Source organism: Haliotis asinina, chromosome 14, assembly GCF_037392515.1.
Source record: "Haliotis asinina isolate JCU_RB_2024 chromosome 14, JCU_Hal_asi_v2, whole genome shotgun sequence".
Classification (NCBI taxonomy): Eukaryota; Metazoa; Mollusca; class Gastropoda; order Lepetellida; family Haliotidae; genus Haliotis; species Haliotis asinina.
This window is the reverse complement of record NC_090293.1, coordinates 31956867-31984843: the sequence shown is the minus strand read 5'-3', so window position 1 is coordinate 31984843 and position 27977 is coordinate 31956867. Positions and strand designations below refer to the sequence as shown.

General features: G+C 40.3%; 2 protein-coding genes across 10 annotated transcripts in view; one reads left to right on the top strand and one right to left on the bottom strand.

The window, feature by feature from the left end:
- The window catches only part of LOC137262268 (EF-hand calcium-binding domain-containing protein 4B-like), a 79369-nt gene extending 61161 nt beyond the window's left edge, over nucleotides 1-18208 (top strand). For all 9 annotated transcript variants that reach the window (XM_067800081.1, XM_067800079.1, XM_067800075.1 and 6 more), the window contains 10 exons: nucleotides 403-444; nucleotides 3683-3828; nucleotides 10062-10340; nucleotides 10625-10730; nucleotides 11340-11466; nucleotides 11879-11960; nucleotides 12217-12331; nucleotides 14401-14511; nucleotides 15208-15284; nucleotides 15820-18208. In XM_067800081.1, the coding sequence (XP_067656182.1) occupies nucleotides 403-444; nucleotides 3683-3828; nucleotides 10062-10340; nucleotides 10625-10730; nucleotides 11340-11466; nucleotides 11879-11960; nucleotides 12217-12331; nucleotides 14401-14511; nucleotides 15208-15284; nucleotides 15820-15910 (1176 nt within the window). In that variant the 3' untranslated portion in view covers nucleotides 15911-18208. The remainder of the gene's footprint in view (nucleotides 1-402; nucleotides 445-3682; nucleotides 3829-10061; nucleotides 10341-10624; nucleotides 10731-11339; nucleotides 11467-11878; nucleotides 11961-12216; nucleotides 12332-14400; nucleotides 14512-15207; nucleotides 15285-15819) is intronic.
- Nucleotides 18209-20242: 2034 nt separating this feature from the next.
- On the bottom strand, nucleotides 20243-27977 carry LOC137261750 (uncharacterized). Its single transcript, XM_067799535.1, has 3 exons — nucleotides 27800-27977; nucleotides 26233-26519; nucleotides 20243-25471 (listed from the first exon to the last, which is right to left on the bottom strand). The coding sequence occupies exons 2-3, from the start codon at nucleotides 26476-26478 to the stop codon at nucleotides 25364-25366; spliced, it is 354 nt and encodes a 117-aa protein (XP_067655636.1). The 5' UTR covers nucleotides 26479-26519; nucleotides 27800-27977; the 3' UTR covers nucleotides 20243-25363.

Genomic DNA, 27977 nt, shown 5'->3' with positions numbered 1-27977 from the left:
TTGTGGCATGTACATTGCAAGTATGCCTTTGTAATAGCTACATTTAGAAGACATTTACATGCATGAATTAATGTAGTTAATCAGCATTAAGAACATCCAAGGACAATGTTGTAACATTTTCATCTTTTGATTTGGTAACACTTGGAGTGGATTTTTCAGTAATAATCGGTTCAATTTTAATTACCTTTTCATTAACATGGAAATGAGTTACTAAATTATGGGTAGGGATTTTGCAATATGATGCAGATATATCAGAGCTAAGTTTAAGGAGAATGTTACAACACTATCATTGGAACATGGAGGGGAGATAACTCTCAGAGGGGAGGTAACTCTGGCAGTGGTCATTGTACTAACTAAATCTGTGCCTATGAACTGCACATGCCTCCATGTTCTCCTTGTCAGGATCCATCCCCAAATGCGCTAGACCGAGAACTGTCTGAGCAGGTATATCTTGTCATGTGCATGTGCCCCATAGCCGGGCGCTGGAGGCACCTCTATGTTGTTGGCTGGTGTTTACACTTTTGTTGTCCACGTTAATCCCACATTGAGTTTCATTTTGTTGTTGAATGTTGTGAAGAGTCACAGACCCAACAATGGTTACTAAAAGTGGATTTTGTAGTTTCATGCATAATACACAAAGAATGCAATTAAGGGAAAATCTAGATTGGTGGATTCATGGTTAGGTTTCAGATCGTATCATTTAGATTACAACTTGAAAAGCACATCAAAATAAAAAAAAGTCAATTTTTCAAATAAAATAGGGGTAGAGATATCAGGTACATTGTTAGGATTATGAATAATTTCATCAAAATATGTATTGTTTTGTTATGAAAATGCCCTAAAAATTGATGAAATTTGTAATTTTGCCATATGACATATTTTTTTTAAAAGGTATTTCATAAAATTTTGACTTAATGATGACATATGTGTCAGGTATACGTTTATGCTTATTTTTTTCAAAATGGAAACTAAAAGAAGGTATGTTATCTAAGAGTTGAGGGGCAGTGTGTTATTTTTGTATCGTTCTATTTGGGGTGTTTTTTCTCTAGAAGTCTCAGATTTTATGCATTAGTTTGCTCTTGCTTTTATTGCAGACTTCAGTCTTTTTCTGTATATATTTTTGTGCAATATTCATTAACAACAAACCTGATATTTTTCCTTTCGCAGAAACATTTTTTATTTCTTTACACAAATATCTTATCTTTTCTTTTTGAAAATAATTTTTGTCAGCAATTTAATATGAATAGTATGAGTAACCATTTGTCTGGATGCAAGGACGAAGAGAATTATGTACCTTTTTAGGGCTTTAGCATTTGTATTTTCAAACTATAGTTCATAATATTTTGTAGGAACAGTGTGTGATCATATCTGTTTGTACAAGTTAGTTGAGGTTGACAAAACAAGCATGTCTTGCTTTATAGAGTTTCTAGAGAAATATTCCATGTGACAGTTGCCAAAATTCAAAGAAAAACTTTAAGGTTGAGGTTGGTTTAGATTTCCCCAAATGCAATAAAAATGCTACATGGAAAATATTATATAGAAACACATAAAAAAAATCTGTGAAAAAATATTTACTTTAAGACCTGTAACCTATTTGTCTTCCTGATCGGTCAGAAAAACAGTAATTTAAGGCAACATAGCCTTCAGTAAAATCTTTGTACATTTAACAATCCATTTTTGTTGGCACATGTGATGAATTAACATGGTCATGTGACCTGGTGGTGGGATTCTGTTTTCTTTGCAACTTACCATTTCAGCTTTGGCTGTTGTTGGAACTGACGGTTTTTGCATGATGCTGACATGGGCTGTTCTCGGCCGGTCAAAGGGATAGGTGTTACTGCATCCTTGATTGTCCAGTCTAATATATCTCTGTTTTGTTACGATTACTGGACCCTTGCCCTGACCCTTTCTAATGCTGAAACATGCAAGTGAAATTGTAATGCATTTGATATGAGGCTGCAGATTGCAAATATCAGTTTGTACGTTGTCTTAGGAAGACAAGAATGTTTCAGGCTTCCCTCAACCAACTTAAATTCCTGCAAACAGAAAGATTCATTTTGAACATTCATCATATTCTAGTGAAGTAATCAGAGCTAAAACAGATAAGGCCACCTTTTTGAATTTAGATCTGTGTGGAACTCTAATTTGCATGAGGCATTTTGAGTCAACAATAAGAAAGATGGAGTTAGTGCCATCACCAACAGAACTATGGCAACCGGGATCAGGGTTGGGTGTGCAAGTGTACTTCTCAAATAAAGTTAAGGACACCGATTCTATGATACGTTTCAACTGCAATGGCATGGAACAAATATTGTGTTCTTCAACTTCTGTGAGTAGCAGAACAGTAGTATGATAACAGAACAGAGATATGATATGCTGGACATCAAGGATGGTGTTTCCTCGTACTAACTGTACATGGGCTTGATCAGGCTAACATGGTTTAAATTTCTTTCTTAATAAAATTGATGATCCACATCATCAGTTAGTAGTGTTCTAATCATTTATTGAAAGTAGCGCTAGTGGAAGAGTAGACCTTGTGATCCAGGCAATAGTCAGTTGTAAACAGTTTTCTGTCAGTTGTATACCATGAGAACTGTGTAGAACCCTGCATGTTCCATATTTCATGAGTTGAATTCAGCATAAGGTGTCCTTTTGGGATATTTGGTCATTATCAAATGTCAATGGTTTCATGAAGTACTTGGGAGGTGTAGATACTTGTTTGAGGTGCTGGATTTTGTAGCCCCCGATAAGTGGCCCTGTAATTCTGGGTTCAAATGCTTGATTTGTGTCCATATTTGTCAGCAGCTTATGTTAAAATGGACCCCATGAAGATCCATGTTTAAATGGGCCTTCAGTAACCCATGCTTGGCATAAGAGGGATCGGGTGGTCAGACTCGCTGACTTGGTTGACACATGCAATCGGTTCAGAATTGTACGGATTGATGCTCATGCTGTCGATCACTGGATTGTCTGGTTCAGACTTGATTATTTACAGACTGCAGCCATATAGCTGGAATATTGCTGAGTGTAGTGTTAAACTGAACTCACGGATTCATGTTAATCTATCATACGGACCCTGAAACTAATAAAGCCCATGCAAGTTTAGAATGTGCGGCAAGTAAGATTACATCAGTTTCAGGTTACACAATGTGTGTGCATGTTCAACCAGCATGGTGTAGGTCTAAGATATACATCAATTTGGTCTTTCATCCCACATCAGCTTGACATGTCTTGCCTTGCCTTGCACTCGCCCATTATGTCTTCTGAAGGAGTGTCCTCCACCGTGATATTGCTGGAATATTGCTGAAATCGGCATAAAACTAAACTCTCTTACTCTGAAGGAGTAGCTTTGTAGAATGTTCAAGATACCATCCTCAGATGCCAGTATTGTGAAGAAAATAAAAGTAAGAAATGGCATATCATTAAAATATCCCATTTAGACACATTTAGGCCAAGATGATGTCCTGAAATTATATACATTAATTATCTCTTCTAAGACAGGCATGGCACTTGTCATGGAGTTGATTAATGGTGATGGGTCTGGATGTTTTTGTCTGTATTGTAGAACATGCAGTTATTTAATGATGATTTGTGACAATTTCAGTGAATAATTAGGTTGTTTAGCATAGGTGACTTGCTTTAGCAAGGCTTCTGTACTGAAATTGATATTGTGAACATTTAGGCACTTTCAGCGATTGAGGCACTCCCGGACCGCAGTGAAACCATCAGCCTCAGTGACCCAAGTGAAACCGAGCCGGCAAGGAAGAAACTCACAAAGCAGGGCTCCGTCCTCTCTAACTACTTCCCCGGGTCTACAGACAGAAGTGGGTGAGTAGCGTCCCCTTATGTATGGTTGCAGGTAACATTGCCTTGTGAGGTGCTTCAGCTTGTGATTGGTGGCATCTTTGAGTAGCCCCACCTGGTGAGTTGTGTTACTGAGTAGCATCCTGCTTTTAGATCCTCTCCTAGTAAGAAATACTGTGTGGTCCCCCCCTTGTGAGGATCCCAACTGTGATTGGTTTCATCCTTTGAGTAGCCCCACCTGGTGAGTTGTGTTACTGAGTAGCATCCTGCTTTTAGATCCTCTCCTAGTAAGAAATACTGTGTGGTCCCCCCCTTGTGAGGATCCCAACTGTGATTGGTTTCATCCTTTGAGTAGCCCCACCTGATGAGTTGTGTTACTGAGTAGCATCCTGCTTTTAGATCCTCTCCTAGTAAGAAATACTGTGTGGTCCCCCCCTTGTGAGGAACCCAACTGTGATTGGTTTCATCCTTTGAGTAGCCCCACCTGGTGAGTTGTGTTACTGAGTAGCATCCTGCTTTTAGATCCTCTCCTAGTAAGAAATACTGTGTGGTCCCCCCCTTGTGAGGATCCCAACTGTGATTGGTTTCATCCTTTGAGTAGCCCCACCTGGTGAGTTGTGTTACTGAGTAGCATCCTGCTTTTAGATCCTCTCCTAGTAAGAAATACTGTGTGGTCCCCTCCTTGTGAGGAACCCAACTGTGATTGGTTTCATCCTTTGAGTAGCCCCACCTGGTGAGTTGTGTTACTGAGTAGCATCCTGCTTTTAGATCCTCTCCTAGTAAGAAATACTGTGTGGTCCCCTCCTTGTGAGGATCCCAACTGTGATTGGTTTCATCCTTTGAGTAGCCCCACCTGGTGAGTTGTGTTACTGAGTAGCATCCTGCTTTTAGATCCTCTCCTAGTAAGAAATACTGTGTGGTCCCCTCCTTGTGGGGAACCCAACTGTGATTGGTGGCATCTTTGAGTAGCCCCACCTGATGAGTTGTGTTACTGAGTAGCATCCTGCTTTTAGATCCTCTCCTAGTAAGAAATACTGTGTGGTCCCCCCCTTGTGAGGATCCCAACTGTGATTGGTTTCATCCTTTGAGTAGCCCCACCTGGTGAGTTGTGTTACTGAGTAGCATCCTGCTTTTAGATCCTCTCCTAGTAAGAAATACTGTGTGGTCCCCCCCTTGTGAGGATCCCAACTGTGATTGGTTTCATCCTTTGAGTAGCCCCACCTGGTGAGTTGTGTTACTGAGTAGCATCCTGCTTTTAGATCCTCTCCTAGTAAGAAATACTGTGTGGTTCCCCCTTGTGGGGATCCCAACTGTGATTGGTTTCATCCTTTGAGTAGCCCCACCTGGTGAGTTGTGTTACTGAGTAGCATCCTGCTTTTAGATCCTCTCCTAGTAAGAAATACTGTGTGGTCCCCCCCCTTGTGAGGATCCCAACTGTGATTGGTTTCATCCTTTGAGTAGCCCCACCTGATGAGTTGTGTTACTGAGTAGCATCCTGCTTTTAGATCCTCTCCTAGTAAGAAATACTGTGTGGTCCCCCCCTTGTGAGGATCCCAACTGTGATTGGTTTCATCCTTTGAGTAGCCCCACCTGGTGAGTTGTGTTACTGAGTAGCATCCTGCTTTTAGATCCTCTCCTAGTAAGAAATACTGTGTGGTCCCCCCCTTGTGAGGATCCCAACTGTGATTGGTTTCATCCTTTGAGTAGCCCCACCTGGTGAGTTGTGTTACTGAGTAGCATCCTGCTTTTAGATCCTCTCCTAGTAAGAAATACTGTGTGGTCCCCCCCTTGTGAGGATCCCAACTGTGATTGGTTTCATCCTTTGAGTAGCCCCACCTGGTGAGTTGTGTTACTGAGTAGCATCCTGCTTTTAGATCCTCTCCTAGTAAGAAATACTGTGTGGTCCCCTCCTTGTGAGGATCCCAACTGTGATTGGTTTCATCCTTTGAGTAGCCCCACCTGGTGAGTTGTGTTACTGAGTAGCATCCTGCTTTTAGATCCTCTCCTAGTAAGAAATACTGTGTGGTCCCCCCCTTGTGAGGATCCCAACTGTGATTGGTTTCATCCTTTGAGTAGCCCCACCTGATGAGTTGTGTTACTGAGTAGCATCCTGCTTTTAGATCCTCTCCTAGTAAGAAATACTGTGTGGTCCCCCCCCTTGTGGGGATCCCAACTGTGATTGGTTTCATCCTTTGAGTAGCCCCACCTGGTGAGTTGTGTTACTGAGTAGCATCCTGCTTTTAGATCCTCTCCTAGTAAGAAATACTGTGTGGTCCCCCCCTTGTGAGGATCCCAACTGTGATTGGTTTCATCCTTTGAGTAGCCCCACCTGATGAGTTGTGTTACTGAGTAGCATCCTGCTTTTAGATCCTCTCCTAGTAAGAAATACTGTGTGGTCCCCCCCTTGTGGGGATCCCAACTGTGATTGGTTTCATCCTTTGAGTAGCCCCACCTGATGAGTTGTGTTACTGAGTAGCATCCTGCTTTTAGATCCTCTCCTAGTAAGAAATACTGTGTGGTCCCCCCCCTTGTGAGGAACCCAACTGTGATTGGTTTCATCCTTTGAGTAGCCCCACCTGATGAGTTGTGTTACTGAGTAGCATCCTGGTTTTAGATCCTCTCCTAGTAAGAAATACTGTGTGGTCCCCTCCTTGTGAGGATCCCAACTGTGATTGGTTTCATCCTTTGAGTAGCCCCACCTGATGAGTTGTGTTACTGAGTAGCATCCTGCTTTTAGATCCTCTCCTAGTAAGAAATACTGTGTGGTCCCCTCCTTGTGAGGATCCCAACTGTGATTGGTTTCATCCTTTGAGTAGCCCCACCTGGTGAGTTGTGTTACTGAGTAGCATCCTGCTTTTAGATCCTCTCCTAGTAAGAAATACTGTGTGGTCCCCTCCTTGTGAGGATCCCAACTGTGATTGGTGGCATCTTTGAGTAGCCCCACCTGGTGAGTTGTGTTACTGAGTAGCATCCTGCTTTTAGATCCTCTCCTAGTAAGAAATACTGTGTGGTCCCCTCCTTGTGAGGATCCCAACTGTGATTGGTGGCATCTTTGAGTAGCCCCACCTGGTGAGTTGTGTTACTGAGTAGCATCCTGCTTTTAGATCCTCTCCTAGTAAGAAATACTGTGTGGTCCCCTCCTTGTGAGGATCCCAACTGTGATTGGTTTCATCCTTTGAGTAGCCCCACCTGGTGAGTTGTGTTACTGAGTAGCATCCTGCTTTTAGATCCTCTCCTAGTAAGAAATACTGTGTGGTCCCCTCCTTGTGAGGATCCCAACTGTGATTGGTGGCATCTTTGAGTAGCCCCACCTGGTGAGTTGTGTTACTGAGTAGCATCCTGCTTTTAGATCCTCTCCTAGTAAGAAATACTGTGTGGTCCCCTCCTTGTGAGGATCCCAACTGTGATTGGTGGCATCTTTGAGTAGCCCCACCTGGTGAGTTGTGTTACTGAGTAGCATCCTGCTTTTAGATCCTCTCCTAGTAAGAAATACTGTGTGGTCCCCCCCTTGTGGGGAACCCAACTGTGATTGGTTTCATCCTTTGAGTAGCCCCACCTGGTGAGTTGTGTTACTGAGTAGCATCCTGCTTTTAGATCCTCTCCTAGTAAGAAATACTGTGTGGTCCCCTCCTTGTGGGGAACCCAACTGTGATTGGTGGCATCTTTGAGTAGCCCCACCTGGTGAGTTGTGTTACTGAGTAGCATCCTGCTTTTAGATCCTCTCCTAGTAAGAAATACTGTGTGGTCCCCCCTTGTGGGGAACCCAACTGTGATTGGTGGCATCTTTGAGTAGCCCCACCTGGTGAGTTGTGTTGCTGAGTAGCATCCTGCTTTTAGATCCTCTCCTAGTAAGAAATACTGTGTGGTCCCCCCCTTGTGGGGAACCCAACTGTGATTGGTTTCATCCTTTGAGTAGCCCCACCTGGTGAGTTGTGTTACTGAGTAGCATCCTGCTTTTAGATCCTCTCCTAGTAAGAAATACTGTGTGGTCCCCTCCTTGTGAGGATCCCAACTGTGATTGGTGGCATCTTTGAGTAGCCCCACCTGGTGAGTTGTGTTACTGAGTAGCATCCTGCTTTTAGATCCTCTCCTAGTAAGAAATACTGTGTGGTCCCCTCCTTGTGAGGATCCCAACTGTGATTGGTGGCATCTTTGAGTAGCCCCACCTGGTGAGTTGTGTTACTGAGTAGCATCCTGCTTTTAGATCCTCTCCTAGTAAGAAATACTGTGTGGTCCCCCCCTTGTGGGGAACCCAACTGTGATTGGTTTCATCCTTTGAGTAGCCCCACCTGGTGAGTTGTGTTACTGAGTAGCATCCTGCTTTTAGATCCTCTCCTAGTAAGAAATACTGTGTGGTCCCCCCCTTGTGGGGAACCCAACTGTGATTGGTGGCATCTTTGAGTAGCCCCACCTGGTGAGTTGTGTTACTGAGTAGCATCCTGCTTTTAGATCCTCTCCTAGTAAGAAATACTGTGTGGTCCCCCCCTTGTGAGGATCCCAACTGTGATTGGTTTCATCCTTTGAGTAGCCCCACCTGGTGAGTTGTGTTACTGAGTAGCATCCTGCTTTTAGATCCTCTCCTAGTAAGAAATACTGTGTGGTCCCCCCCTTGTGGGGATCCCAACTGTGATTGGTTTCATCCTTTGAGTAGCCCCACCTGGTGAGTTGTGTTACTGAGTAGCATCCTGCTTTTAGATCCTCTCCTAGTAAGAAATACTGTGTGGTCCCCCCCTTGTGAGGATCCCAACTGTGATTGGTGGCATCTTTGAGTAGCCCCACCTGGTGAGTTGTGTTACTGAGTAGCATCCTGCTTTTAGATCCTCTCCTAGTAAGAAATACTGTGTGGTCCCCCCCTTGTGAGGATCCCAACTGTGATTGGTGGCATCTTTGAGTAGCCCCACCTGGTGAGTTGTGTTACTGAGTAGCATCCTGCTTTTAGATCCTCTCCTAGTAAGAAATACTGTGTGGTCCCCTCCTTGTGGGGATCCCAACTGTGATTGGTTTCATCCTTTGAGTAGCCCCACCTGATGAGTTGTGTTACTGAGTAGCATCCTGCTTTTAGATCCTCTCCTAGTAAGAAATACTGTGTGGTCCCCCCCTTGTGAGGATCCCAACTGTGATTGGTGGCATCTTTGAGTAGCCCCACCTGGTGAGTTGTGTTACTGAGTAGCATCCTGCTTTTAGATCCTCTCCTAGTAAGAAATACTGTGTGGTCCCCCCCTTGTGAGGATCCCAACTGTGATTGGTGGCATCTTTGAGTAGCCCCACCTGGTGAGTCGTGTTACTGAGTAGCATCCTGCTTTTAGATCCTCTCCTAGTAAGAAATACTGTGTGGTCCCCCCCTTGTGAGGATCCCAACTGTGATTGGTTTCATCCTTTGAGTAGCCCCACCTGGTGAGTTGTGTTACTGAGTAGCATCCTGCTTTTAGATCCTCTCCTAGTAAGAAATACTGTGTGGTCCCCCCTTTGTGAGGATCCCAACTGTGATTGGTTTCATCCTTTGAGTAGCCCCACCTGATGAGTTGTGTTACTGAGTAGCATCCTGCTTTTAGATCCTCTCCTAGTAAGAAATACTGTGTGGTCCCCCCTTGTGAGGATCCCAACTGTGATTGGTGGCATCTTTGAGTAGCCCCACCTGGTGAGTTGTGTTACTGAGTAGCATCCTGCTTTTAGATCCTCTCCTAGTAAGAAATACTGTGTGGTCCCCCCCTTGTGAGGATCCCAACTGTGATTGGTGGCATCTATGAGTAGAACCACATAGTGCTGCCAGTGCCACCTGGTAGCAAACTCGCAAAGCAGAGGCCCATCTTTTCTCACATACTTACCAGGGCATCATTGCAGTGCCAGTAAAACTAAAGGTGAACTTGGACTCCCACAGACTATTGAGTATCTTCCTCTTGTTGAATGTGCCATGTATTGAGCAACGTCAGTTTACTGTATTGACTTGCTACACTGATCACGCGAGAGTCGTATAAGCAAGGTGTGTGCAGCATACAGAATCAATTTCATTATCATGCACTGCACATGCACTAGCCTACTCTTTCAGATTTCCCTTTCACCAACCAAATGCGTTTGCTCACCGTCTACTCACCGTCTACTCCTTGTAAACGTGTTCTCACAGCGGCAGTCAAACTTATCCTTGTTTGCCAGTCTCACACAGCAGGTGTCCCTTATCTGTAAACTGGACAATCCAGTCTTGAAATATCACTGTCCAGACTACTGAAGTTTGCAATTTACACCTATTTGCAATGTTCCAGGCCCAATGCGTCATTTTCCAAGGATGTAGATGGCCATCTAGCAGACATTGAGGATGATGTTGAGTGTGATGACGACGACTTCATCAATGGTCATTCATTATTATCATCATCTAATATCAGCTCTGTAAATGGATCTTTGAGTGAGGAAATGTATCGTTCTCAAGGACATGCTGGTTCAGTGTATGTGGAATCTGGATACAATATGAAACAGCCCAGTGGCAGGGATGTGTACTCAAGCGATACAGAGACTGAAGTGGCAGCAAGAGGACATAACTCTAGGTGATCTTTTCTTGCTATGAGGAACCCAATTCTGTTGGCTCCTATAAAGCACTATCTTGTGTCTTTGATATGCTCATTCAGAGATTAAAATGACTGCGGAGGAGTATTTGTGCAATTTGTGCTACTACTGAGTGCGTAGATGTTTTTGTCAAGTTTTGTGTCATGAATTCATCATAACACTGATGGAGTTTGTCTTTGAATTAAGTGTATACAGTATTTATGATATTTTTGCAGAATATTCATCATGAAATGTTTATATTTTTGCAACTCGCTATGGCTTCCAGGTTAGGAAGTGGGAATTCTGATTTATTTGTGGGTGGTATGCGTGGACAGCCTGTGGGAGCTACAGCAACGTCAACAGCAGAGAATGGTGGAGGGGGATTTCAGCCGGTGAGAAAACTTTACATCTGTTGTCCTAGGTAGTTGACATATTATGTTTGGTGTCATGTGTATTCAGTTACAGATCAGATGGTTCAGACTCATGGTTGACACATGCCATTGTATCCTTTTGCATTGATCGATGCTCATGCTGTTGATCCCTGGATTGTCTTGTCCAGACTCAGTTATGTACTGACTGCTGCCATATAGCTAAGTGTGTCGTTAAACAAAGAAACAAACAAGAGGGTCACCAGGTTTTCGGAAATCTTCCTTGATTGCTTGTCTCAGAGAATTCATATCTATGCTGACAATACCAATGTATAGGGAAAAGTATGATAAAATGATCATATCTTGATACAAATACATTGTTATCCGACACCTTTTAAGATATATAGGGACATAGCATTAATCACAATGCTTTTAGTCTGTCATCTGTTTTCCCTTTCTCACAAGAAGAAATTCTAGACTATTGAATATGTTTTTGTTGAAACTTGTTGTTCAGTGGTTTCAGAGGTGAAATGGCACCAGAACATATTGTGTAAGTAGCTGTGATGCATTAATGGTGATGTGTAGAATCCGCGCTCAAAGTATTTACCAGTAATGTTCCGTTCTGTGTTGCAGGCAGAGCCGACTGGACCTGAAAGGATATTCAAGGTCGTGTTTGTTGGGGACTCAGGAGTGGGCAAGAGCAGCTTTATATATCAGTTCTGTCACAGTAGTTTCAAGCAGACGTTCAGTGCCACTATTGGTAGGTTTTACCACCACAGTTTCAAGCAGACGTTCAGTGCCACTAATGGCAGGTTTTACCACCACAGTTTCAAGCAGACGTTCAGTGCCACTATTGGTAGGTTTTACCATCACAGTTTCAAACTGTCAGCTGTTTCAAGCAAGTGACACTGTGTGGTAGATTCAGTCAAATTAACTTTAAACAGGAATTTAATGCCAGTATTGGTGGGTCCTGTGCCTCATCCTTCCACATCCTGAACACTGCACTACAGCAAAGGGGAACACGGGTGAAGTCAACATGCACATCTAGAATCAGTGTGGCCTAGGATCAAAGAATGCATTACTTTCCTGATCATGTATTGTGTAGGCTAAAAATGTCTGCTTATTACATGGGAACAAACTTCATTAATGATTGGTGTTTTGTCTATTCCCAGGTGTGGACTTCCAGATCAAGACAATGATGAGTGAGGGGAAGCTGATAGCCCTGCAGCTATGGGACACTGCAGGACAAGAAAGGTAGTAGTCATGTCATGATGTGTATTTCTACTGACTTTCGAAAGATGAAGAAAACCCTGCTAGTGTAGTCTGTTTCACATTTCCACCTCAAGGACAACCTGCATCCTTTTTTAGCTGACTTGAAGGAGGTAGAATGTGACAGATAGATTGAGGATAGTAATATGAATGAATCATGTGATCCATAATGTGTTTTTGAGTAGAATGTGAATGAAAACTTCTTCAAGCTCCTATGCTTCTTTTCTCTGGTCTGTTGCAGGTTCCGGAGCATCACCAAGCAATACTTCCGGAAGGCAGATGGCGTTATTGTCATGTATGATGTCACATCCGAGAACTCCTTCATCAACATCAGGAACTGGATGAACAGTGTCAAGGTATTTTTAATGCTGTAATCCCACCATTCAATGGCATCTTGAAGCCTAATTCTACCATGAATCAAAAAAACACTGATTCTGATTGGTTCTTCTGAAAAATATCAGACAGCTTCAATTCTGAATTGATGCTCATCAGATTTCAAGGGCACTTAAGTGTGCATTAACAAATCTCATTGGGAGAACTATTTCTGTCTGGCCTCAATGATGGCCATCACACCAACAACGCCATGGATTTTGATGTGGGAGTTTGGAATTTTCCACATAGGCAATTTAAAAGTTTTTAATTGAAAATGCGTCTCATTTCACTGAGCTTCACTGTGCACATAGATACAGCACTTCAGCATTACTTCAGCTTGACCACCAACATGACTAATATCAACACAACAGATGTGATGGAACTGTTGATAAAAAAATTATTAAAACTTAAAAAAATGGAGTTTTATGATTTTCCTTCACATTTATCAAGGAACTTCACCATCATATTACCTCCTTTTATAAAAACATTCAAACACAATTGGTATCCACATCCCCCAGATGTAAACAATACAGTGGAAAGCTGGTAAGTAAACTTTCAAGGGACTCGTCAAAATTGTTTACTTATCAGGTTTTTTACTTATCCAATATCTGCAAATGACAGAGTAACTGACAAGATTTGTAAGTAATATAACATGTTTTATTGCACCGGACTACTCACTGATACTCCCAAGCTACATATAATAATGAACAACTCATCAGGGCTGGCCTCCAGTTGTCAGTGTATTGTAAACTGCTTACACCAGAGCAAGCTGTCAGTGGGATGTTTATTTACCTGGTGACTGACACATGTCCCTCATGTCGGATTATGTGGTGATCGCTGATATAGTTATCAGGTCTCGTTTGGTCAGTAATTTACTTCCAGGGACCATGTAAAAACGTTTACTTAAGCGGTATTGTTTACTTATCCAATTTTAGTTAGCAGGACTCAAATAGTGATGATTAATGAAGAAGTTTGCTGGGACCAGAGAATAGTGTTTACTTATCTGATATGTTTAGTTAAGCGTTTTTTACTTAGGCGGTTTCCACTGTATTTAACATATAAATCAGAATGCCTTGCAAAAATACACCCTTATCTATACAAAGTGTGCAGCAAAATGTCAGTAACGGGTTACCTACCTGGAAACTGGTATATTTGTATATAATAGTCAGGGGAAACACCAATTTTATACCACTCACACTCCATCATGTCCTGTTTCATCGTTCACCAATACATGTAAAATATTGAGGTTTGCTCGGTGCCATCTTCCCCGCATGGCTTCCATTGTTATGTCTGTACACTTTGAAAAAAAAGCTTGGCCACAGTCCCGTCCCAAATTTACTCAATGTTCCAACGAATCCCAAGTTTGTCAGATTTACACAAACTTTGACAAAGCAGCAATGTCACTCTTTTGTCGCATTCTGGGATGGAGGCTAGTACATGGTAGCATGATTGACACGTGCCAAACATAAAAATTAACAGGTGAGTTACAGAATGTAGGTCGATCAGAAAAGAACACATTTTTCTACTCTGTGGGTTCAGAATGAAATTCAGTTCCAGATGAAATTTAGACAGTATCAGTTCTGCATAACATTCATCAAATTTGCCAACACAGTATGTTTATCTCCTAATTCTGGTGCCCCCCCACTGTGATGTTGCTGGATTATTGCTGAAAGTGGCATAAAAACTCACTCACTCACTCACCCACCCACCCACTCACTCACTCACTCACTCACTCTGTAACATGTAACAGATACAGTTTAGGTAAAAGACACAAATATTGTCGTCCATTACTGATTAATAGACCTATTCTCCTTGCTGCAAAACACTGAGTACTCACACCCGTTTGTTTGTTGAAATCTGTATGCAAACTCTATATGAATAAGAAGACATAATGTCAATGCCATAAAGGGAGATAACTCTGCTATATCATTAGAAATGTCCTCCTAACTACCATAAACCTTGTTTTTGTGTTCAATTCTGTTTGCAAGCTCTGTATGTATAACAAGACCTGACAATGCCATAAAGTGGGATAACTCTGTATATCATGTTACAGGAAGGAGTGGACGAGGATGTAGTCATAGCGGTTGTGGGTAACAAGATGGATCTCACTGAAAATGACAACAAACGTGTCATCAAGACCAAGGATGGCATTAAGTTTGCAGACGTAAGTTTAAATTGTGATTTTGTATCTGTTGTTAAAATATTCTTATACCTATGATTGCTGTCTAGCTAAGACGGAGGCCAACCCATCTCAGAATACTGTACTATATGCTGATATTTGTTTCATTAGGATTAATGAGTGATTGAGTTCGGTTTTACTCGCCTTTTAGCAATGTTCCAGCAATATCCCCTTGGGAAAGGACTTCACAAACTGTGCCCATGTCTGTAGCATGACAAGCAAGTGCTCCAACTGCTTGGATTCTTCATCGCCTTAGGAGGATTCATTTATGACTAAACTGTTTTTTTGTTCTATCATTCTTTCATCTTGACCCACCTACTTTCACCTATTCATCTTTAAGGAGACTGGTCAAAGCAGTCCATTTTATGATTCTAACTGTACCATCAGCCTTTGTTTACAAATCACTATGACATGTTTGCGATTGAAGCTAACACAAGTGGTAAGTGCAACATAGACCAAAGTAAGGGGGCGGTGGGGTAGCCAAGTGGTTAAAACATTCACTCATCACACCAAAGACCTGGGTTCAATTTCCCACATGACCTATTTCTGGTGTCCCCCTTCATGATATTACTGGATTATTGCTAAAAATCATTCTCACTCATTCACCAAGGTAAAAGTAAATCCATGCATGTAGTTTTTTTTAAAAAACTTGTTTTGCAAGATATTTGTTTTGTATTTCAGGAGCATGGTGCTCTGTTCTATGAGAGTAGTGCTAAGCTGGGAAGTGGAGTCAATGAAACCATGGAGGCACTGGCATGGTTAGTATGCTGTTTTGGATATAAAAGTATTGTGTCAGTTTTGTAAGTAAAACGGCACATGCTTTTGTGAATGAGAGCACATTTGCAATGTTTCAGTGTAGATAATTAGACACAACTTTAGAACAGTGTCCCAGCTATTTTGTACTTGACATGCTGACTGGGTCATTCACTTGTACATACATCTCCTTAAGAATCATCAGCACCCTCTAGCCATAAATTACATAATGGTCCCTTGGATTGTGTGTTGTAAGGGACCGTTCATAAGGAGGCTATGAGGGTAGGAGGGTAGATGATAATTTTATGGGGTCATCCATTTTTTTCTCTGTGCGTGCAGGCGTGAGAGAGATCAATGTTATACACTTGTTCTGGGAGCTGGGACATTGATTATGTACAAGACAAACAGGGGGGTCACTTACTTCGTATATTAATTTGGAGAATTGTACATGCAACTCCATAAAAAGCATCATCACCCACCCTAGCCATAAATTCTGAACGGTCCCTAAATATTCACTGTGTCATCTGGTTGTTGCTTCAGCATGCTGCGGGAGAAAGAAGATAGGTCTATTGAAAATGCCTTGAAGCTGGAAGGAGGGTCACTTAAGAAGAAAGGATGCTGTTCGCGATAGAAGACAATGTATAAAGGCTGGGATGGGCGATACAGAGGGGAGATAACTGATATTATTACTGGAGGGGAGATAATTGATATTACTAGAGGGGAAGATAACTGAGGCTGAACTGAGGCTGTTTTTGCTACTAGAGTGGAGATAACTGATGTGATAGAGGTAGGGGGGTGGTTTTTACTGACTGACATCTGCAGGAGAGAATGAAAGTGATTTTCACAGGAAAATGCTTTCTGATTTATTTAGATGGATGATAAGTGAATTTTAAATTCAGTCAATAATTGACTGACAGGATATGATATGTAATAGTAGGGGAGATAACTGTGGCTTCCTACGAGGGGAATAGCTGATATTACAGAAAGGTATAACAGATTGTTACTGGATATATATGTGATTATTATATGAAGGGTTTAACTGTGCTGAAGGGAACAAGTTTAATGATCCATAATCTAAAGTGAAAAAGTAGCTGATGTTATATGAGGGGAGGCAAGTTTTGCCTTGTTATGCTAATGGAAGAGTTTCAGAGAAATGAACATGGAAAGGTCACTTTCGAAGATCAGGCCAACAATAATGGCAGCAATAATATATGTCTGTTGATCTCTTTTAAACTGAACTCAGACACGGATTACTGGTTCGCAGTTAATCCATCTCATGAACACTGGTGTTAGTCAAAGAGCAATTTCATCCTTACATTGATGACAATGCATCTCTCACCTGGAGTCTTTCATCCTTGTGTCTCATCTCATAGGCTACGTTCCATGATGGACTGTTAGGAAACAACTGAAACAACGTGGACTGAACAGTTCTTGTAGGGCATAAGTAGTTGTCATGGGAAAGATGAAATGTTGGATAAGGGATACCATGGCAAGATTCTGAGCTAATTCCTGTGGACACAGTCTTGAAGGAGATGGTGATTTGCATGAGGCAATAGCTGCCTCTGCCCAGTCACCCATCACCTCCAAATCCAGGAATGTTCCTCCATCACCTCTCGATCTCATAGCAGGCCCTCAATCACCTCCAGATATCCAGGTCAGGTCTTCAATCTCCTCCAGATCCCGGTCTGTTCCTCCATCACCTCTAGATCTCAGGGCAGGTCCTCAATCTCCTCCAGACCCAGGACAGGTCCTCAGTCATCTCTAGATCCCAGGGCTGGTCCCCAATCTCTTCAAGACACAGAACAATTCCTGTCATCTCCAGATCCCAGGACAGGTCTTCAATCTCCTCTGATCCAGGACTGTTCCTATATCACCTCAAGATCTCAGGGCAGGTCCTCAATTTCCTCCACATCCAGGACTGTTCCTCAATCACTTCTAGATCTCATAGCAGGTGCTCAAACTCCTCCAGATCCAAGACTGTTCCTCCATTACCTCTAGATCCTTGGCAGGTCCTCAATCTCCTCCAGATCCAGGACTGTTCCTCAGTCTCTTCTAGATCCACTCCTCTTCCTCATTCTCCTTCAGGGCCGTTACCAAGTCAGTGCCAGATCTAGGACTCTCACCCAACTTTCTGTCCAGTATGCATTGACCTCATTTGCAGACTATATGTGTTAATTTATGGACAGCTGTGTGCCCAAAGACAGCAATACTGTTTGACTCCCACAAAACTCGCATAAGTTAATTTCCTCTCCAAATCTTACAGGATGTGTTGACTTTACATCCCACATGTGTACTGATGCTGTCCTCTCATCACAGGAGACCACCATTACTGCTGATGTTCATTCTCCGCTGGCAATATTTTTCAAATTGTATCCAGATTTCACAGGTTAGAAAGAATTTCAAAGATATAGAATTAGAAATCCATTCTTGAGTTTCACTGTGTACAGTTAATTTATTTTGTAACAATACATTTGTCAGTGAAATTACTGGATGTGCAATAACATGTATGTTTTATCAATTGTACATACAACCCTGTTTATCTGAATGATACATGCCATTTAGTCCTAAAACATTTAAAATTCATACAGGTCAATTGTTTTTTGCACCAGGCCATGATGTTTTAGTTGATGTCTTTGTTGCATTGTTTTGTCAGTTTAATGTATCGTCCCAGAGCAAGGAGACATGCAACTGAGACAAAATGTTGAAATATGAAACAAATATGTGCACATATCAACCACATGGCCTTACACTGTTGTTTTACTGACTGTTTGTACATATCATCCACAATGTTTCATCTGCACAGACATATTTCAGTGCCTTTTGAACATTACTGGCTCACATGATGTTCTGAAGACTTTGTTGAGTTTTGAGATGTTTTACCGTATTTTATTCGAAGCCATTTTGGTGAAGGAATAAACATATATGAAAACATGCTTATTTGTTCATTTTCTCTTATTGATTCTTAATCCAAATGTTCAATGAGTGAATGTTGGTTATTTTTGTGAGTATATTCTATCAGTGGGTGAGTGAATTGGTTTCATGCTGCTTTTAGCAGTATTCCAGCAATATCATGGTGGGTACACCAGAGATGTGCTTCACACATTGTACTCCTGTGAAACTGAACCTGGGTCTTGGTGTGAAACGCTTATACTTTAACCACTAGGCTACCCCACTACCAGTCATAATGTGAAAACCAAGTGATGAGTTAGTGGTGGCACTGGAAACTGAGGAACAGAATCAAGGTAACTATTCGATTCAAATTCATGATAACCGATCGCCCTGAAAAGCCAAAGTTGATGGTTTATGTCTCGCATGTTCGTGTTCAAAGATAATGTTAGTATATCTAGGACACTGGTGCACCAGTTGTCATAGGTTAGGCAGTGAGCTGTTCACAGATTCGTCCAACGGGCATACCAGCATACCATGATGGCAGCTTGGAGGTGAAACACATGAAGATCTAGGTTAGACTTCAGTAAGCCATGCTTGTCATAAGGAGCAACGAAAGGGATTGGCTGAGTGTGGCGTAAAAATTAACTCAATCACTCGTGTCCACAACATTGTGTCAGTATATCACGGGTGAACCAGTCATCTTAGGTACTTAGACCTTCATCCATTAGGGATTCTAGCATCTATGATGGCTACATGCAGGTCATCAAATCTGGATTAGGCTACGTTAATACACTGAGGTAGAGATGATAGGTGTCATATATTCAAGTATGTTAACAGCCCACAGTATTACTACTTATTACCCTTAAGATAAATTTTGTTGAATTCTGATTGGTCAATGGTCGAAGAACGTAGGAGGATATGCCAGGGTGTACAAACCACATACCCTGTCAAATGTGTCATGTGACATCACACGGGTTGTATGAATATGACCTTAGATAGAATGTGATTACTTTGAAATTTTAGAGTTGTCGTGTACAATTATGAGTATAAACAGAGCAATAAAATTGTTGCCATGTTTCTGTATTTCACTTGTCTAACAAAATATATTTGATCATTTTTATGATAAACTAAGCCATCCTGAGTTATCTACCTTTATGACTGTTCAGGAAATATCATGGCAGTGCGTTCTGAGTCTCATTCTGCTGAAGGTTGAATGTTGTTTAATGATAAGCTAAATGGAAAGATCTTAAGCGAAATAATTTCATCACACGTTTTGAAAGGGTGAACACGATTGTAAGACTTGTGTAAATTCCTTATTTCCTTTTGCTGTGCCTCAAGGATCTTACAGTACCCCATATCCTACATCTACAGAATAAATAATAATATTCCACCTACATGGTGGCTGTCTGTAAATAATGGAGTCTTTACCAGAAAATGCAGTGATCAACAGCATGAGCACCACATCAATGTACTCAACTGGGACACAGTGACATGTGTCCACCAACAAGCCAGACCACCAGATCTAGATATACGCCTTTTCACCAAGCATGGGTGATTGAAGAGCAGACCCATGAAGATGCGGGATAGAATAAGTCTTCAGCAACCCTTGCTTGCCACAAATGGCGACTTACGGGATTGGGTGGTCAGGTTTGCTGACTTGGTTGACATGTCATCAGTTCCCAATTGCACTCATCCATGCTCATGCTGTTGATCACAGGATCGTCTGGTCCAGACTCGATTATTTTCAGGATTACAGCTGGAATGTTGCTGAGTGCGGTGTAAAACTAAACTCACTCACATAATCACTGAGGAGTAATTCTAATCCGATTTTCACATGTCTACAAAAATGGGGACAAGTTCTAACCAGGAATCCTCAAATTTTTATGGGTACACTGACAAAAAAGACTGAGTGAGTGTAGTCTTACACTGCTTTCAGCAATAGTCCAGCAAGATTGTGGCAAGGGACACCATGAAGTCCCATGGGGAACTGAACTCGGGTCTTTGGCGTAACGAATGAAGGCTTTGATCACTAGGCTACCCTACCTGTCCGACATAAAAGAAAACAGATATTATATTTTGTTGAAACTTTATTCAATGAAAACATAATGAATAAAATGGACATCCAGATGGTTTAAAATCTACAACATCGTGCAGAAGTCACAATTGTTGAATCTGTGTACAAATATTATAATGTGCAAAAATATAGAAAGTGAAAATGTCAGATTATTTAACGATATGTAAAAGAGAAGGCTGAATATAGAAATGGTATTAAATCATGGATAATAATTTTTTTTAAATACATTGAGACACTGATGGTTCAATAGCACAAATTATCCATAAATTCTGAAAAGTTAATTCTTGTAAAATATTGTTATAGAACATTTTGAAATCACATCCTTCACTTTGGTTTAAAATATCATAAATAATACATCTTAAATAAAATTGGTCTTGCCTAACAAAGAATATCTTACCATTGGACATAATGAAATGTAAAAATATGCATTTGGTCTATCAGCATGTCCAAGCTAATTTTTGACATATAAATTTTGGCTTTTAAAAAATATCTTGATTTTTTTAGCAGCATCGTACCTGTGACATGGTGTTCTTCATAAAAAATCTGTTTAAAGTATCAAGCAGTTTGATTAAAAAACAAAGAGAATATATTTTATACATCTATTTTGATTATAATGAATGTTTTGGTTTGAGCAAATAGTGACCATAAAATTGTATAAAATAGTCGTTTGGTTTAAGTATTCCTTTAGCAAATAACAGCCATTTTGATATTGTTGCTATGGTTCCCACCAAATGATGTACACCATGTACAGATGATGATCAACATTCAGAAATGAACTCTTGCAATGGTGTTTATCTGTTACAAGGCAAATGTGTTTTGATGTCTGTTATGAAAGATAGAAAAATAGATAAGGCAAAGATCGTAGGCTGCAGAAAGGTAATGCCCTTCTGCAAAAGGAACATGTTCTTGTAAAGACATAATGGCACATTTGGAATAAATCTGAGATATGTTCTCCATCAGAGGTGATGATGATGTATGTGAATCAGTGTGCTGTCATCCAGGTAATCCCACAATGCTTTGGACAAAATGAAGACGTGGGTTTGCTAGGTTGGAACCAATGACATCTCTCATGCAATACTGTTTTTAAAGCATTCCACTGTTGAAATTCAAAATTCTTGAACAAATTTGGGTGTCAGTCATGTGAACGTTGAACTTCACCAGTTCAGTGATTCTAATGAGAAGATGTTTATAATGCAGGAGGGACAAGCAGCATAAAAGCCCACTTGATTTTCTGCACATTCTTTTTAAATTAATGAAATAATTCTTAAAATGAGACTTCATTCAATATACAGTCTGTTTAATTCATATTATTACAATTCCATTTTTATAATTATTATGTGAAATCAACATGTGAAACAACCACCTTACAAAGAACAATACTAATGATAACAACAAACACTACTTTAAGTATTTCTTTCTGACACATGGAGAATTTGCCAAGGACTTGGTAGGATAATCCCCTTTTTGGCCCAGAGGCTTGGAGACGCTGCTGAGAGGGCCAAGTCGTTAGAAACTGTTACAGTGAGTGAGTGAGTGAATCTGGTTTTATGTCGTCTTTAGAAATATTCCTGCAATATCATGGTGGATGACACCAGAAATGTGCTTCACACATTGTACCATTATCTTCAGTGTCATAAGCGAAGAAATTGTTTAAGTCTATGAGAGTGACTAAAATAACAGTTTTCTGATAAGACAACATGATCAAGTCTGTGACCAAACTGATTTCACAGTCATGTAGGGTGACAGATATGCTTTCACATTTTTGTTCACGGAAGAAGCTGGTTAGATTTGGTCTTCAGCCATGCATGGACGTTCACATGCTTGCGTTATAGAAAACAGGCTTGATGATGCATGTGAGAAGGAGTGACAATTTTGATAACAAAGTCATCTGAAACTTAATACTCTGACATTATCAGTGGACCAATCAGTGTTCTTATCCATCCTCATCCTTTATATATTAAGATTTGAGAGAAATTGGTTAAGTGCATGGAACAATAATATCTCTGTTAAATCATTGTTTTCATGTGTGAGGAAACAGTACAGTGGTGCAGGTTTTTGACACTGAAAAGCCAAAGAATGGTGCAAACACAGCAATGATCATAAACATGGCAAATCTTGGATAAAAAGCAATGGCCATAAGGGAGACAACTCTGCACAGCAACACATCTTGATGTGGGAGTATAATGGCTTATGCAGCTTGCACCATTATTCACCAAGGTGCACTAAAACATTTCAAACAACATTAGAATAAAATAATATTAAAGTGACAAAACAGCAGTTCCCTTCCAAACATTATGAATTCTGATGGAAACATGAAACATTCACGTTTCCATCAATCCATTTTGCAGTCTAAGTAAACTTAGCCTCAGTACTTTTCGTTACACTCCACTACTAAATCTAACAAAACCTTATGGGAGGTTGTGTCAGGTAACCTTTGAGATTGACCAATCAGAACACAGCTAACCAAATCTCACATACCTTTTGAACTTTTTATCTCGAAAAGGTTCCGAATGCTATTTAGCGTACGATCACTGCTGGGTGATGCACATGGTGCACTTTACAACCATGACAATGGTGAGTAAACAGATGCTGAAAACAGGGTTTTTGGCAATATTCAAGGATGTCATCTTGCCCAAATAGTAGCTACTGGTAATCATGCAAACAGAAATCACAAAGAGTATATACTGCAGGTCAAATTGTGGAAATATCTGTGTCAGTGACCTAAATATTTTGTAAGTCCATCCGATCCCTAAGTAGCCGTAGTCTGATTGGAAAAAACTATTAACCGTCTCGCTGTTGATTGGACGGTCATAGGTCGCTCAAAGGTTACCTGACGTGACCTTCTACTAAGGTTTGTTAGACTCCGTGGTGGAGTGTAACGAATAACACTGAGACTAAGTTTACTTAGACTGTCCATTTTGGATCTTGGACGAATATTCCAGTTACCATCACACTCTTGTGCAATCTTGCTGAAACAATTAGTTAAAAATCAAACCATTTTGGAACCTTGTGGAAAATCTTCCATAAAGTAACTTCAAGAGGTGAGCAAAGGCACGACAAACATGACAACAATGTTCCAATACTGTAACAAGTAAGTCTCGATATGAGAAACCGATAAATATATATCTTAACCATAAACTTCTGCAAATGCAAACTTCTGACTACAGATATAAATGCAGGTATATAATGTAAAAATCAACACACATCAGACAATCAACAAGGAAAACCCTACTTGCCATCCCTTCTTTTTCTCTATTAGAACTTCAGAGCAATGTATTGACGAGTTTCTTCTTCAGCATTCTCAAAATCAACAATTATTGAAGCATGCCAGATATGAAATCACTAACATCAGTCAAACTTTGTTTACAAATCTACTCTTTCATAGAACCACATGCTCTTGGTTGAAAGAACTCAAACTTAAATGCTCAAGAAATTTCGAAAGAAATCAAGAAATAATTGAAAAAAATGTTTTGTTTTCAAATGTCGATGTTACTTTTTTCCTTCAGTAAATGAGATAGCAGACATTTTTAAAAATTCTATTTTACAGGCACTCAGATTTGGAGGCAATCATATTTTTGCTGAGAAAGTATGGTAAAAGGCAAAAAAGAACACATCATTCCGCCCCCAAAAATAAGAAAAAGAAAAGAATCCTTAGAAAAAGAAAACAACTACCAACTCTGAATGCAGATCACATGACCTGAATGAGTAGATAAGTTATAAACATTTTAGTTATGTCAGGGTGTGCCAGCTTGACCTGTGAGAAATATCCCAAAATGATCAGTACAGGATGTAACGTGTACACAAGACAGTCTTCCATTACGTGTTCAAGTGACTACCTAAGAGGGTAGTCACTTGTGTATCTGATCACAGGCAGAGAAATTCTGCATGTCACACTGCATGTTGATACAGGTTGTAGATACTTACCACAGGCATGGTGCTGACAAGCATTGAAAAATAATCAAAGCAAACAAGAATTTGAATCCACAATCACTGCTTCCTATCAGGCCTAAGGGAGGCAACTCTGCAATGAACTATGGCGCCAAGGACAACAGGGCCACTCTTCACCTTTGAATAATGGGATATTTGGGACCTTTGAAAAGTGGATACAGAAATACTGGTGAAGACACCATGATATCTCACTTGCCACATCTCGAAATGTTTTATATTGATTTACCATGGCACAAACCTATTACGTGTTAGTGGTAATTGACATCATCTCGAACTGGGAGTTACCTCGCCTAGCATGTATCGATTTGCCATTAAAAAATCTGATCTGAGTCTTGAACACACGTTTCGTACCAGTGTAAGTTTACCATGTGCAAGAGGACACACGTAACAAACCTGTTTTCACCCAGATCTTAAGCATGTTAATTATCATTAAACTGTACTACATCTGACTAGAAAAACACTTCAGAGCATTGACACACAAAGAGGCTTAATATAACAACTTATTTAGCAGCAGTATGATTCAAGCTTCAACTTTCAGTCAAAAGTTTTGAGGGTGCCCCAAAGTCTACAACTAAAGTTAAAATGTATATTATACCATGAGGGAATATTTCAAGATAGATATTATTCATGAATAGTAATGCTTTAGTTTGGAAAACATTCATTCAACCAATTGCATGAAATGAGTAAAATAAAAAGGCTTCAATTACATTATTTTCACTAAAGACAATGACAAAATACCTAACAAATACCTACCTTGAAAATTTTGGACAAAATAAGGCTTTCTTTACCAAGTTACTTGTCAAAGAAACTGTGCTTATATTTCTAAAATCTCCATTAAACTGAAACAATGAAATGTTACTTGTTAAGTCACTAACTCATTTATATCCCTCATAAATTCATAAAGGTACAACTTCAAAAGAAACTGAAACTATGCCTAGTGGTGTAAATAAAAATTCAGGTTTTTCCAGGATATATCATCCTGGTACATCACATTTGGTCAACTCAACCCCTCCTCCTCCTGACGCCTCAAACACATTACCTTGGTTACTCTCTAATATTGCCACAAATCTTTGCTTAAGAGATCTATGTTCAGTGTGAGAACAATGCATAAAAGATATTGGAATCTGAATATCATAAAGTAGGTATATAGAAATGGCCTGATTGTGGTCAGTATCAACTGCCGCAGGACTGCAGCTTGTCCTGCAGCTGACCAGTCTGATACAGCGCCTTTGTCTCAGAGCAGCCTCCGATACACTCCCCGTTGACAAACACTCTTGGCACCTGCAGAAGAAGTATGTTCTGTCAGCGTTGTAGATAAAAGGGCAGGGCAGGGCAGGGCAGGGCAACATCATAAGCAGTTCTCCAGCATTGTTTTTCATAAACCAGACATATATATCATTGCACATGATAATCATAAAACTCTTGTTTAAAGTAATCAGGATATATACATCAATTTTGTACACAAGAATAGATATTGACAAGAATTTGAACATTTGGAAGACAGGTCATTCACTGAATTTGTTGTTAATACATCTTATACTAGCTGGAACAAGTGAGTGGCGAACCCTGTTTGTTCTGAAAGTCAGCATACGCAGCCTGCATCCAGAAGGAAATGATAAATACATGGAATTTGAAAAGAGTATGTCAGTAGGATCACTTAAAACTTTGTTTCCCGTTTTCGAAATTTTATCAGCTGTTGAACTATGCTTGTAAAAATGTTAATTAATTTTAATAAGCAAAATACAATAATCAATTAATGGGATCATGAAGGAAAACTTTGTTTGCCATCTTTGAAATGTGCTGCTCATAACAGCTGTTGATACTTTCAATAGCAAGCCCAATAATTTTTGATGCAGTGTTTATGATTTTTGAATACCCAGAGCCTTTAAGAATGTGGCCAAATGTACACATGCTATACTTGGGACTACTTTGGGTGTAGACAAAGTATATCATCTAAACAACCAGTTATTGTGGTGGCTGAGCAGGCCATCATGAGTCCAGAGAATATGTGAATGAACTGAATAGAATAAATCTCTACCAACCGTTCTAGCCTTGGTCAAGTATTGCAGTATATCCTGTAGCTCCTGTCCATCATGGCGGATATCCAGTTCCACACACTGAAAAGGCACATTCATATTCTTGAAAATATTTTTTACTTCTTTGCAGTATGGGCAGTAAGTCTTGGAGAAAACCATCACACAGTTTTCTGTGATGAGCCCCGCAACCTCCCTGGCCTCCTTCGAATTCATGTAAGGGGGAGGGTCCGACTTGGAGTGGGACCCACCCATTGTGCCAGACGATTATCAGCTGGGGGACTATGCTTGTAAAACTGTAAATGAGAAAATACAATAAATAATTGCTGAGGTCATGAAGGAAAATGCTCAAACATGTCAAATACAACATAGGATTGATCTATGAAACAGGTTTCTTTGTTATTTGATGTCCCTCTCAACAACATTCCAGCTACATGACAGTGTTTCGTAAATAATCAAGTCTGGACCAGACAATCAAATCTTTGACATGAGCATTGATCCACACAAATGGGGAAATAATGACTTTCATCAAACTGAGTCAGTGAGTCTGGCCACCCATTCTCATGCCTTGTTTTAGCATGTTTAGGGAGGGAATCCCCTTCATGTCACCTGATTCAAAATGGCTCTGCTCATATGCGAGCACTCGACTGAGATGTTTGATAGCTTGCAAAAATATCTATTTTGGAATATTTTGATAATGAAAATAGGGCAGACACGTAGCTACAAAGAAGCCATTCATATAAGTTGTTCGTATGCAGCAACCATAATCATGATAATGACTGGGTGCACAAAAGTGCGACAAAGGATTTCGATCATTGCGGCCTATAGAGGTGTCATATTTTCATTTACTTTGAGTATGTTAACAGAAATACACACAGTTGAAATTTAGGATTCACAGTAGGGCATGGATCATTAGATGGGCTACCAGGATACTCAGGACAGGTTTGTAATGAGTTGGACCTCGGTACCCATCTCAGTTAGTCAATACCTGGACCCACTATGATCATGTGACTATTAGATTAAACAATGCAATATGTTGTTCTTCCATCATTAAAAGGTTGCATTGTTTTTGAGGATTTAGACGTAACTTCCAGTCCCCTTTCTTGAATATATTACATGGTTAAGGGTTTGAAAAACTCGAAATCTTTGCCTCTGAGCTGAAGAATATCTAGCCATTTCATACAAATTTGAGGTCATGAGTTAACATAACAGGTATCCGGGTAGGGTGGGGTAATAGGGGATCAGATACCCAGGTAGAAACGTTTGACCCAACGCAGTCTTGTTTCACAGTAGATTGTTCTCTGCAACTTCAAATAGATGCAAATGAATGACGACAACCCGGTCGATATAAGCTCTCCAACAATGTATCAACTCAGATGCACCCAAAATGAATATTTATCAGAACATTTAACACTCCTTAACGTTTAAGTCTATAGTAATATCCCCAAACATGTAAGCTTAACGGTCCCATGGCGTCATTTTCAGCGCTAAAGGTCCTAAACTTATTATTAATTAATGAGCATATATCGAAAGACCTAATCATGATAAAATTATTCATTATGTCATCGGAACTAACCTTCTAGTGAACGTGCGCAAGGGAACGCCTTGGCGATGATATTTGAGCTTTGCCTAATCAGTATCTGAACGCAGAAACGTAAACAACTGCGCATAAATACCCCGAAAGAATGCAAATATCGAAGATCGATGTCTGCTCGAGTCGGAAGTAAGGGCAGGTTACTCTATTATTTTAACAA